Raw genomic sequence first — 13,339 nt, forward strand, 5'->3', positions numbered from 1 at the left:
TTTTTAAAATCCTCTTATCTACGTCAATTTTTTTTTACGGATAATTCCTAATATCATTAGAAAACTATAATATTTTATAATAAATTATTATCCTAGAAACGTATTAAAATAAAAGAATTGAATTAATATAATTTGTCCTTGCGTACAAATGTTTTAACGTTTAAATGTCGCATCAATTTATACTAGATCGATAAATATAATATTATGTCCGATAACGATCAGAGCAATAACGCTAGTTATTTAATGATAACAATGAATTTATTTTTAAAATAATTTACAAGTGGTGCATAATATTACAATACAATAGATTGTTTTGTAACTATAAAATTATATAGAAAAATTGTTTGATAAGTGTTCATTTCATCTAAATGGTAGTAATTACGAAAGTAATAATGCTTTTAATTAAAAAATAAAATTTATGAAGATTATTCATTTATAATATAAACAAATTGTAGTGCCACCTGAAGCATATGAATTTTATAATTGTATTATTTTTAAATTTTTTTCTGGTGTCTACTAATTAGGTACTAATTATTGGTGCTTAAAGGGAATATTTCATATACATATTTAGGTTTATTAGCTAACTTGTTTAATTTAGTTGATCACTGGAGCGATGAATGTATTATTTTTACAATGATGTTAGTTTTTTATCAGCTGTATATACACGAAAAGTTGTTTAAAAAAGTGCTTTGATTTTCAACTTTAATTTCTGATGATAAATTGCATTTATAGTTTGTATTGATATGAGTTTAAACATTTAATAGGTATAATTCTTTATTTAATTATTTCGTTATAATTCAAAAATATGATTTGTTTCAACCTAAAATTTTTTTTCTGTATGCAATGCCATTTTCAAAATATTTGGATTAATTTTAATGTATTAGCTATTAATATCATGAACCTAAACACACTGTTTTACGGTAAGGTGGTATATTATTGACTTAAATGATAATATAATATAATTAATTATAAACTTATAAATATATGTTATAATTTTATTATAACAATTAAATACCTGTTGATAGGATAATAAATGCAATTATTTCAGAAAAATGAAATCAACATATCAACATACCGTAATACTAATAGACAATAGTAAAATAAATTACTAATTTTATTGTTATAATAGCAATATTATGAAATAATTCTAGTGATACAGACTACTTATAGTCGATCATAGTTTAGAATCGTTTTTCATATAAAACGGTATATAATTGAATTCAAATTAATGAAGACATAAAAAATATTTATAATTATAGAGTTCTATTTTTCAATATTTATTTTATAAAAATTAATTTTAACAAAGATTTCATTTTTTCTTAAAAATATTAGTATTTATTTTTATTTTGTGTAATTTTTAGGTTACAATATTAAAATAAAATAAATTGATATATTTTTTTTTTAAGAATTCTTAATTTAGACATTTATATTTAACTAATTTAGAATTCATCATTGATACATCTAAAAAACACCATATTTTGCTCTATAGATATATTTTTTCAATATATTATTAAACGAATTACCTATATAGTACTTATACATATTTTTACTTATTTATTATGCACCAAATAGAATATTTAAAAAAAAAATTAAACTATAAGGTATCTAGTTTTTTGTTGATATAATTACACGAATATATGAATTTGCAAATACCAATATACTGGATTACCGATTAACATTCAACATTTATTTGGTACAAATATATGATACATGTACATAATATTGTTTATATATAAATAAAACATAAGTATGTAAAAGAAATAAATAAAACAATAAATTTGTTGAGTTATAAGATTAGTCATACAGTTTTTTATATTTAAAAACCATTAAAATTGTTTTGAGAAAAAAAAATCTAAATACATATACATGTTCTTAGTAGCAAACATACTTTTATGCACGTAAATTATTTTTTAATTTTATTACCGTTGATAAGTCTATGTACCATTTTTTTTTATTGATTTAACTTTTACATTGAAGCAATAGGAACAACCATTTTTTATTTACACACAATTATTTATTACATTTCGTTTGAAATCAAAATATTTAAAACATCAAATTGTTCTGGAATCAAGTGCTTTTGGGATTGTGTCTTGTATGGATTACTTTTTATAATATCTACGAGTAAATGTCTATCTTTTTATGTTTATATAATGTTAATCGTTTATAATGGGTGCACGAAATAATTTATTTTAATTTTTAATTTATACAAAATTATAGTCATTTTTAAATCATATTTATTAACACGTGATCAAAATCAGTATTTAAATTTTTATTTTGTGCTTAATTTTCTTTCAAACATATATTTGTATATTTATATGTGTGCGTAAGTATTTAATTATGAGGAATTATGCTTGCCAAATTTCTACCATTTATTAATAAATCCAGCTATTGTTTATATTACTTGTATGACTCTAAAACACTTGCACTAATTTATACATTTATTCATTTTATAATGAGGGATGATTTTTGTAGAAAGCTTTTGATATGAAAAACAATAAATGTTAGTTTTCTTAAACCTCAATAAATTAAATTCTTTTTGATAATTAACGTAATAGTTTTATGTTTGCGTGCTTATCGTGTTGTATATATACATGGTAATCATAATATGATTATATAATTAAACAAAGTATAAACAAAATTATTCTGTGTATTTATTGTCGTTTTTATATACTTGGATAAAAGTCTTAGGAATTTTATTGTAATATGTATAGAATTATGTTAGGTAATTGTGGTTATTATTTCCTACTGTGGGAATATTTTATTTACATTGTATATTTATGGAATTTTCAATAAATATTCGGTATTTATTGTGAGTAGTTACATGGTGTAGGTATACATTTTATAGGTACCTACTACCTACATACTGTATAATAATATATCGCTATATTATAACACCACAGACCTTACTAGTGTAAGTACTACCACCTCTACCTATCCCGGACGAGTTAACATTATCGTTTTTATTTTTAAAAAAACCTAAAATAATCAATTCACAAGGTGATAATAATATCATACATATGGTAGATATATGTTTATATATTGTTTCTTCTACAACAGCAACAACATCAACAAAAACAACAATGAAATATGGTGTGTCATGAAAGATAATAATATATTATTATCGCCGGTCCAGTACAGATCGTTTCTACATTTTCTACGGAACATCCGGCCTAAATAATATACAAGATTCTCATAATCTCGGTAGAAAGTTGGCAAACATTTTTCTCTAATCTGTTTATGATACATAGTCACAACATTATTGGCGATTATTATTATTACTATTGTTACTATTGTTAATAGCGTTGTGCTTGATGGCGGTGTTGTTGACGTTCTGCAGCAGTCCTCGCGGTCTCCGTTCCAGTTGTTCCTCGCCACAGCTCTCTTCGTCCGCCTCAGCGGCGCGCTCGGCTACGTCGCGCTGCGAGTCTTCCGTGCCGGTGGACGAGCTGGGCGTCTCGGCTGCGTTCTCTTCCGGATCCGGCGCCGCCACCTTGGTCAGCCGGTGCGCGTTAGACCTGGCCGGTATCTGCGGCGGTTCGATGGCCGCCCCGTCGTGGCCGTGGTTGTCGTCGTCGTCGTCGTCGTCGGACGAGGCCGTATCACTGGTCGGCGACGCTACAATTACGGGCGGCGGGACGCGCCTTGTTGGCACAGCGGGCACGCAGGATGGCTTCGCGGGCAGCGGCGGGGGCCGAGTAACGCCGTTGACGACCGACGGCGGCAAACACTCCCGAACTATCTGGAAAACATGGTCGGGGCTCATCAATGTTCACAATGCTCGCGAACCCGTGGTAAAAGAGGATAACGATATAATCTATATAGTATCTATTTACTAAATAATATAATAAAGCTGAAGAGTGTTGGTTTTTTTTTGTCTCAACTCTTTCTAATATTTGGAACTACCTGTCGAGTTTGAAAAATGTATTTGGTAGGTCGCATTCAACGTCGAGCTACAACTACCTCTAAGAGCCGAGCGAAAATGAAGTAATAGTACGAGCGGTCGATAATATAAGTGGTGGGTCGGGGGCTCAAAATATCCACTATGTCAGTTAAAGATGAAATAAGTTTTAAAATGTTGATTGAATTATATTCGTCAGTCATAGATGTTTGCACAATGATAATGTTTACTACCACGCAAAAGCCAGGAGCTAAGCTTCTCCAGCTTGAAGCGGGTAAAAACGTACTTGCGTAACTCGATAAATAAAAGTAACTTAGTAACTTGGGTTTTTTCTGCGATTTTTTTCTCTCCGGAATTGATCAAAATAAATTAATAGCAACTTTAATGTAAATTAAAACAATAAATGTGATGACATTTGCAAAATATTATTGTGTTAAAACTTAAAAATAAAATCAAAATTAAAGTTAAGCTTAAATCATTTCTTTTTTAATTTTGAACATCTTTACATCGAGTATTGAATAACGAAATGAATAAAATAATTTAAATAATATAATAGATGGAAATTTTTACGTGCAAGAAGTGTAAATGGGAATAGTTTATAAATATAGGTATATTTTTTATTATATGATGTTTTTTTAGTTTAGTGTTGAAAAATACACATTATATGATTATCGTATTTCATAGGTATATAATATGTCTAAAGTCATAGCTTATACTAGCTGTGTTTAGAGTATGTATAATCTTAATATAGGCTGATACCCTTGCGGAGGACTTTTCCCTTACAACCCTTTTTATGCTACTCATATGTACACTATTTGTATCTATACTTACAACTTAATATTACAATTTAATATAAAAAATAACTACTAATATTTGCTAAAATTAAAATGCCTAAATCTCTACACTACAAATTTTAAGTAAGTACTTGAGCTTAATTTTCAAAGAAGAAAATATAAATTTTTGAATCCGAAAATGTGATAACTATAATTAGTGCATCTGACTAAAAAATTGTATTACCACCTAAAGTTCTAGCAAATAAATATATTTAGTAAATATTGCAGTTTAGGTACTGTTTAGGACTGTGAATTTAATGCTCCATATAACTATGAAAAAAGATGAATACTAAATCTAATAAAAAATATACTTGTTCAAAATGCACTTATAAATCCAATAAATGTATTAAATTCATATAATTTAATATTATTAAAAACTGTGTAATTATCAAAATTTTAAAAATATAAAACATTATCCTTTTTTGAAAATAAAAAAATATATTTTTATAATCATGTTTAATTAAAAAAAATGTAGATAGGTTTGATGATCTTCAAACCCAAGTTTGAAGCATTATCGAATATTAGAGCATGTAGTTGTATAAATTATGCACATTTAAACATATAATGATTATTTTGGTACCTATAGGTATAATTGTAGATATAGAATATTATATGCATATACGCACGGTTGGTGTTGAACCACTGCATTATACCATAGAAATACGCGCTGCATGAGCAAAATTTGCATGGCTTGCAGGTTTGTTTTTGTGTAGTTTTTAACGGTATCCGTGTAAATAAACTTGTCCTAACCTGATTTAGTCGGCCAAATCTCTAATAAATATCGTAACACGTTCACAGGTTGTTGAAAATCGATCGGTTTTTCTTTCATCTCGCTTTGGACCATTAATACGGGAGCTAGGCATATAGACAGATTTTGCGCCGACATCTTGTTTCGCGAAGATTGCGACACAACGAGTGCCAGATGATCCATGATATATGTTAACGTAGCCTTTGAAGAAAAAAACACGTATTTAATTATACTTAAATAAAATATTGTTTTACATTTTTATTAAGATCAAGTACAAATATTAAATATCTATGACATACTCTATTCAACTTTGGCAGGCAATCTAAAATCGATAACATCAATTTGGCGTTGGCCTGTGGATCGTCAGGCAATAACACCGTCAACGCATCAAGAAGCATTTGGTATAAACAGCGCGTGAAGAGTGGTTCGGGAAGTTCTCTCAAATAGTCCTTTAAGACACCTAAAATTGAAAAATATTATAAATAAATAATTATATAATAATTTAATTGTTATTGTATTTACCTGTGATTACATTAATATCGGGCACGTTGTCCGGCGATAAATCCACGGTTCTCGGGTTGCGTTCAAAAGCTTCTCGGAGAATCCGTTTCTTAGAAGCGGATCCACAAAGTCGATAAAGACCAATAATGTCTAAACCCCTACGTTCGACTTCTTCAATACACCTTCGAACAATAACTGGTACAGATGCTGTAGCTGGTGCTTGTGCTAATGAAGATAAGGAACTGGAAATTGCTCCACTTTCGCGTGTGACTACTGACTCAAGATCAATACCTTTATTTATTAAATACAATTTAAAATTATTATTACAGTTACAAATTTTATGAAAATAATAATGATAATAATAAACCTTATAGATTGAAATACATACCAAAAAGTCCAGCAGTTTTCGTTCTTGGAGGTAGCGTGGTTGAAGTTCTTAAGGTTTTTCTAATAAAAGTCTGGTAAGGATCGGTGTGCCTTAGCCGTAAATATAATGTACCTCGAGGTTCAATTTTTAAAGCTAATTGATGTACAGGACTATCTCTAACTAAAGATGCCAGGTGTACAGATCCTTTGTAGCATAATTTGTGTCTGTACTGTTGGTCCCATGAGTATATTAAAAAGTCTAATTCTTTATTTGAAAGAAGATCCAATTCGAATGTTTCATCCCAATCAAAAACAAGATCTCCAGTGCGCACCACAGTTCTGGCTTTATGCACGCGATCACACTCCAAGACGCAATATAAGTCTCTCGAACTACCGGTGGCTGCTATAACTATATTGTTTTTCAAAATAATATATTAATTGACAATAACTGGAATAAATATACTAAACTATACCAACCATTTGTAGACTGGCCTGGTAATACAGCCGTAGGTGTCGCCCTGAGACCTCTGCCAGCTAGTAGATGCACCCATAATAAACCACTTATTGGTGGGGCATTGTCTATTGTAGTTTTTTCAAATTTGTATTTTAAGAACTCTATTTACAAAAAATAAAACAAAATATTAGGTACTTAATTTAAAGCTCATTATAACAAATTAAATGGTTAAAAATTTACCAGCTGGATTAATTTCCAATACTCGAGCTCTGTCAGCTTGTAAATCAGAAGTGGACGAAGGACTACGTCGACCTAAATGTTTAGCTTCAAGTTCTAAAAGATGTCGAATTCTTCTGAGTGATGACGTTCTAGTATGTCTGTCTAATGTTGATGTAGTTGCTGAAGGTAATGCTGGAGACCCAAGACCTCTAAATGGTCTTAAATCTGCATTAGTTCCGGAATAACTCATCAGTTCCGAATGCCTAGTTCTTTCTGGTAGGTTTTCAGCGCTAAATGTAAATCTTTGTACTTTTTGTTGTTTTAATGATGGGTCACAAACATTTCGTATACGATCATAAATAGCGCTGGTCGACGGTGCTCTACTCATCCACGCTCTGTATTCATCAGCTGTAAATACACTAGGAGAGCTGACTAATCGATTTTTGCGTCGCATTTGAAATTCGGGAGCACTGAGATTACCATCACTATCTTCATGATCACTTAACAGAGAAGATGATATTTTAGGATTGTCCTGTGTATTGTACCGTCTCAAGCTACCTCTCAAGCTGTATCATAAACATTATAATTTATTATTAATGTGCTGTATAGAAATATTTTAAATTTAAATATATGTTTATAAACAATAAACAATAAATTATAATAAACTATGGTTATTCTACCTTGTGTTTAGAGATGAAAGTGGGGTTCGTGGTGTACGAATATCTCTTGGAAGTGAATTTGACCTTAGAGAATTGCTTCTAGATAGTGTGGAACTTCCTTGCAATCTCGATATATTTGAGACACCTATAAATAATAATTTCAAAATAATTAGATAATAATATTATTTTAAGATAGCTAAAATGTTAATCAAACCTGATATTTGTGGAGAACCTCTGTAGTAGTATGGAGATGTAGAAGTTACTTTGCTTGCTTCAGTATCTGATGCATAATCAAGATGTCTTGGTAATGTTCTAGATGAACCTTGAGAGTATTGTGAAACTAATCGTGTACCGGATCCAGCGCCAGCACTACTTCTAAGGCCGGATCTCATCAGTGTTTGCGATTGTCGATATGGTCCTAAAACGATATAAATATATTTTTGAAGAAAAATTATTGAATTAAACATGATTATTTATTTTATTTTTTTAACTCACTGTTTCCATAATCATATTCAGATCTAGGTAGATACTGATCTGAACCAGATCTTGGAATATTATTACGGCGATATTGTTGTTGTGTAGTTGTTGCTGACATTCTTCTGCCAGTTGAGGATTGTCCACCTGGACAAAATGGATGTACTTTTTCAGCTAATGATTCTAAGGTTTTAGGATATGTTTTATCAAATGGTTGAAAATGCTGTGATTTGGGTTGTTCATTAGAAACTGGTGGATGAGGAGGCTTATATGACCAATTATTACGACGATCCAACTGCAAAATAATTTAAGTATTAAAATATAGTAAATTGTTTTTAGTTTATCATAGAATAGTCTACGATAATACCGTAGATGCTTGTCTTCTTGATTCTGGAGGCCGTGAATTGTAATAGAGATCTCCAGAAATATCGCCATTTGAATCCAAGGCAAGTTGAGATTGTGATCTTCCTCTAGTTTCTCTTCGTCGTTGTTCGTGCATGTTTTCTTTATTTCTTTGATTTACTCTCCTATTAAATTTTTAATTTTTTTTTTTTTTTTTTAATGTGATTATACTGATTAGTACCTATGTATGGGTTTATTGTTTCATTATAATAAACATCAAAGATTCTTAAATGTCATTTTTTCACATTAATATACATATATATGTTACCAGAAGTCAGGGGGGATTTAGGAGGGGCGAAGAGGAGGAGCAATCACCTCGAGTGCCAAATTATAAGTCTCTTAAGGAAGCGCTGTGCTAAAAAAATATTACTAAGAAATAAAAAGAAAGAAAAAAATATGGAATTATTGGCCTCGGTGATATTGAATTGAGTCCATACTACTTAAATGTGTTTGAATTGAGTTCAGCTTGTTATCTTAATATTTTTGAATAAAGTTCGTATAGATAAAATGTCATAAATATTTCCATAGCCGGTGATACACAATTAGTTAATACTTACTTAATTATCAAATTATTGCAAGTGAAAATGGAATTTCCAAAAATAACAAGATAATTAGGTACTTGAAATTTCCAAATTATTATTTTCAATATCTATATTATGGTAAAATTTTCATTTTCTTTTAGTATTTTTCTATAACTGTCGATAAAAAATTATTCTCTAAGTAAAAAGTACCTTTATTTATTATTACTTTTAATATTTTTGAATTAATTGACTCTTTATACTTATTATTACAGTTAACATTCAACTCGAATAACCTAAAATAATGGTCGGACTCAACTTCGATAACCCAAAAGTATTTATGGGACTCAATTCAATGTTTCAATATTTATGGGCTAAACATTTTTTATTTAATGAAGTTTTTTTTATTAGGTAAATCACCGATGATTAGCCGCCCCTTCCTCAACAATTTTTTAGGGTTTTTTTTTCTTTAGGGAAAAAAAGGCACCAATATATTGTAAATACAGCTCTGACCGAAATGTTAATAATATAGAAATTATTATAATTTTCGTAATTTATTAAGAAATATAAACATACATCACTTTTTTACTCTTAATTTAATATTTAAAATTAACATACATATTTATTAAAAATACAGTCAGTGATTATAATGTTGATCATATGAAATCGGCTTTACTATTAAAATGGTATTTAATTCAAAACGGTGACATACTAAAAACCGTAATCTTTACTAGAATCGTGCTTAGTAAAAAACTTAGTAAAAAAAATTGTTATAGTTTAGTATATTTTATTATTGTAAATGTATTGAATCTAACTACTGTTTTAGAACCGGCCAGTCACGCAGAAAACCAATATCACTTAGGGAAGTAAATAGTATTTCAAGGGTATAGGGATATCCAATGTAAATGTAAAACAAAATGCAAGATTAACAGGTGTGCTTGCAGATTGAAATTGGCATCTAGAATTTGCAATAATTATATGCGTTATAAAAGTTTGCCACATGAAAATAAAAATAAGTAATTGTTTCAAAAATATAAAAATATTTAAATTATACAAATAAAATTGATAAAAAAAATCTAAACATTTTTTAAAAATATTATCAAAATTAAATTATATAAAAAAAATGTATTATAGGTATATTATTATATTAATCAAATTTGTAATAAAAAAAAAAAAATGCTGTTTATTTATTTATTTTTGATTTATTATTTATTAGGGTAATAGGGTAATTAATATTTAAATTGAATGAAAGTAGTATCTAAATTAAATAAATTAAATTAAAATATCAAAAAAAATAAAATGGTATGATGATGTATATGCTTAGATCAATTATGATCTAAGTTTATATGGCAATATCATATCACTGCCTGATATCGTTAGATAATGATAACACAAACTATGCAATGATAACATTTTCTTTCGCTATTAAGAATTGTCATAATTTCCTAAATGTTAAAATTTCCAGTTATATATATATTTATATTACAAATCGCTTAATAATGCAATTATTGTGACTTATCTGGTTAGTCTTGTCAAAAATATTATTTTTATATAAATTAATGCACTAAATAATTTGCTTAGTTAATGAATTTATTTTATAATTATTTTTAATTAGCTGTTATTATCTATTAACTTGGATATATTTTAGTTTATTAATAACATTATTAATAAAAATTATGGTTTAATTTTACTGTCCTTTTAAATATATAACATACTTGTAGTGCTTTTTACTCTGAATATGTGTATACTATATTAAAATTTGAAAATATTTTTTTGATCTAAATATTTCTTAATAACGCTTATAGTATTATTTAAAATATAGGTACGCACCCTGTAGTCATATATGATTTCATGTGCATATCATCGTCATCATCGTCATGTTGGTCATCTGATTCTCTACTAAGATCCTTTTTGATCACAACAACTGGAGGTTGATGACTAGGCATGGCAGAAGCCAATGAAGCATTGACTGAAGCTCGATGAATACCTCTTGTTTGTCTTAAAGCTAATACCAGTCGTCTAGGTATCGACATAATGATCACAACCTCATCTACAGCTTTTCTAGTAACGTCTACTAGGTTTACAGCTAATACTTCATCACCAACCTAAATATTTAAAAAATTAAAAATACATGTTTTATAGCATAATATTAGAGCGTGCTCACGTGGGGGGAAGGATTATAGTTTTATATGTGCATCCCTCCCTTAAGCTATTTTTCGTTTATAAATTTAACGCCAGCTCAAAAAAAAAAAAAAAAAAAACTGTAAAACTAATAACTATTCATTTTTTAAATAAAAATTCATGATTCAATATTCTTTTCTGCATGAATTTTAATATTTCATAGAAGATAAGAGTTGATTGATAATAATAAAATATGTGATAATGTAATGAAAGTTTATTTACCAACATTGCTACAGAATAATTTACGTTAAGATGTTATTAATACATATTCTATATTAATTATCCTTACAAACGAATACACGATTGTATTATTATAATTAACTAGCACCTGTGGGTAAATTCAAGAAAACAAAAACTATTGTAATGTAGTCTGAGAACAATAAACAATTTAATTTAAAAATGTGAGCACGCCATCGATGTATATATATTTGAAAAATTGTTTACCTGAATACATCCGCTGTTATATACTGCTGACTCAAGAGCTAATCTAGAAATGAATAAACCATCGTGACGATTTATACCGTTACCTTCTCGAATGTATAATCCTAAAGTCTGTCCAGGTCTCTTTATTATCTCAACAAGATTGACAATATGATTAGAATCCTGTAATAATGATATTTAAATCATATAATAAATAAATATTTATATGCTTGTTAATAAAATGCATTTTTAACTTACTTGAAGCATTAGGAATTTTTTAGCCGCATCTGCAGCAGTTTTAGTGAGGTGAATTCTCGGGTCCAATATTCGGACAACCATTTCACCTCTACGTTGTACTGCATCAAGTGCTGCTGCTGTAGTTGCGTCATACTCATTTTCAATAGTATCGATTAATCGAAAATCTTCTTTGCTAATTCCACTTAACTAAAAATTAAAAATGGATATTCAAAATACTATAGTAAATTATAAATATATTAAAATTAAAATTGAATTACTTTTCGGAAATCACTCTGTAAGACCACTGGTAGTGCGTCTTTAGTTTTTGTCCCAGCCGGCAACGGTTGTTGGCCATGTCTGGACGATGTGGCCAAGTCTTGAGCTCGATCACGGCCCTAGAAAAAAAAAAAACAAAAGTTTAGCTCTTGACAAACCTACTTATTTTTTATGTAATGTTGAACGATTTTTGCTACAAATATATCAAACTATTATAGGATATCATATTTTTTTATTTTTGTTTACTATGACTTCAATGCATATTAATGGCAATAATTTTGGGTAGATCAATCACATTGTTTGACCTCGTTTTGATATGAGCAGTACTATTCTATTCTCGATGTCTCTTTGGTTACAGTAATATTTAAGTATAATATCGTAATACATAGGGGATGTTAAAAACGTGTCGTTTACGCGATTCATATGTTATCTTTGCATATATATGTGCAAAATGTTTATATACATGTATATAACATATATACATATAGTATCATCACCGACCTTTCTCGATATGAAGAAACATCCCGAACTTGAGTCCCTGTCACACATTTGCAACGATTATTCGTCTAATCGTATGTATACCATTACACTGATTCGGTGCGGTGTATCATATTATGCGATCAAAAGTAGGTGTCGTCCGTTGTACGCGTTATTTGTTTTCCCGTAACGGCGATTTTATCTTCAACCCGGACGAAAACATGTAAAACGCTATATCGTCGCCCTGCCGGAGAGCGTGTACGCGCCGTGGAAAAATGATTTTTCCAGGACGCCCATCCAACAGTGCTCCGTTTTACGCAGGAACCGTACGCTTGCGTACAAACACGAACCCCGTACGGTATTTATCGTACCCGTACGATATATTGTTATTGCCGTGCGTGTCGGCGGCTTACGAACGCGCCCGCCGAGGGTTTGAGACTGTTGTACGAATATTATAATATCATTGTCGTTCGATATACAATGCCACACACCGCATGGTAATAATATACATAACAATATATATTGCGCATACGCGAGTCGTAAACGAAATAAATCTACACACGACCACGGCGTATAGACGTATAAATATATTTTAATAGTTATCTTATAATTTACGCCGTTTGCGCATAAAACCGTGTGTATAAATCTGTCGGTCCGATGTTGGCAACGTTTGGAA

The 13,339-nt window shown here is 29.5% G+C and overlaps 1 protein-coding gene across 3 annotated transcripts in view; it reads right to left on the reverse strand.

Moving 5' to 3' along the window:
* Positions 1-3,049: 3,049 nt before the first annotated feature.
* Positions 3,050-13,339, reverse strand: part of LOC112599174 (rho GTPase-activating protein 100F-like) — a 36,908-nt gene continuing 26,618 nt past the window's right edge. The window contains exons 1-16 of one of the 3 annotated variants that reach the window (XM_025345982.1): positions 12,688-12,975; positions 12,189-12,305; positions 11,932-12,117; positions 11,698-11,856; positions 10,903-11,177; positions 8,520-8,679; positions 8,174-8,447; positions 7,893-8,096; positions 7,700-7,823; positions 7,041-7,585; positions 6,824-6,961; positions 6,369-6,755; positions 6,002-6,271; positions 5,779-5,939; positions 5,482-5,680; positions 3,050-3,735 (exon numbers count right to left, since the gene is read on the reverse strand). In XM_025345982.1, coding sequence (XP_025201767.1) covers positions 3,257-3,735; positions 5,482-5,680; positions 5,779-5,939; positions 6,002-6,271; positions 6,369-6,755; positions 6,824-6,961; positions 7,041-7,585; positions 7,700-7,823; positions 7,893-8,096; positions 8,174-8,447; positions 8,520-8,679; positions 10,903-11,177; positions 11,698-11,856; positions 11,932-12,117; positions 12,189-12,305; positions 12,688-12,735 — 3,726 coding nt within the window. In that variant the 5' untranslated portion in view covers positions 12,736-12,975 and the 3' untranslated portion in view covers positions 3,050-3,256. Of the gene's footprint in view, positions 3,740-5,481; positions 5,681-5,778; positions 5,940-6,001; positions 6,272-6,368; positions 6,756-6,823; positions 6,962-7,040; positions 7,586-7,699; positions 7,824-7,892; positions 8,097-8,173; positions 8,448-8,519; positions 8,680-10,902; positions 11,178-11,697; positions 11,857-11,931; positions 12,118-12,188; positions 12,306-12,687; positions 12,976-13,339 lie in introns of those variants that run through there. The other 2 variants (XM_025345981.1, XM_025345983.1) reach the window with 2 other exon arrangements.

Source organism: Melanaphis sacchari, unplaced genomic scaffold (assembly GCF_002803265.2).
Source record: "Melanaphis sacchari strain LSU unplaced genomic scaffold, SCAv2.0 Contig4_pilon_pilon, whole genome shotgun sequence".
Taxonomy (NCBI): Eukaryota; Metazoa; Arthropoda; class Insecta; order Hemiptera; family Aphididae; genus Melanaphis; species Melanaphis sacchari.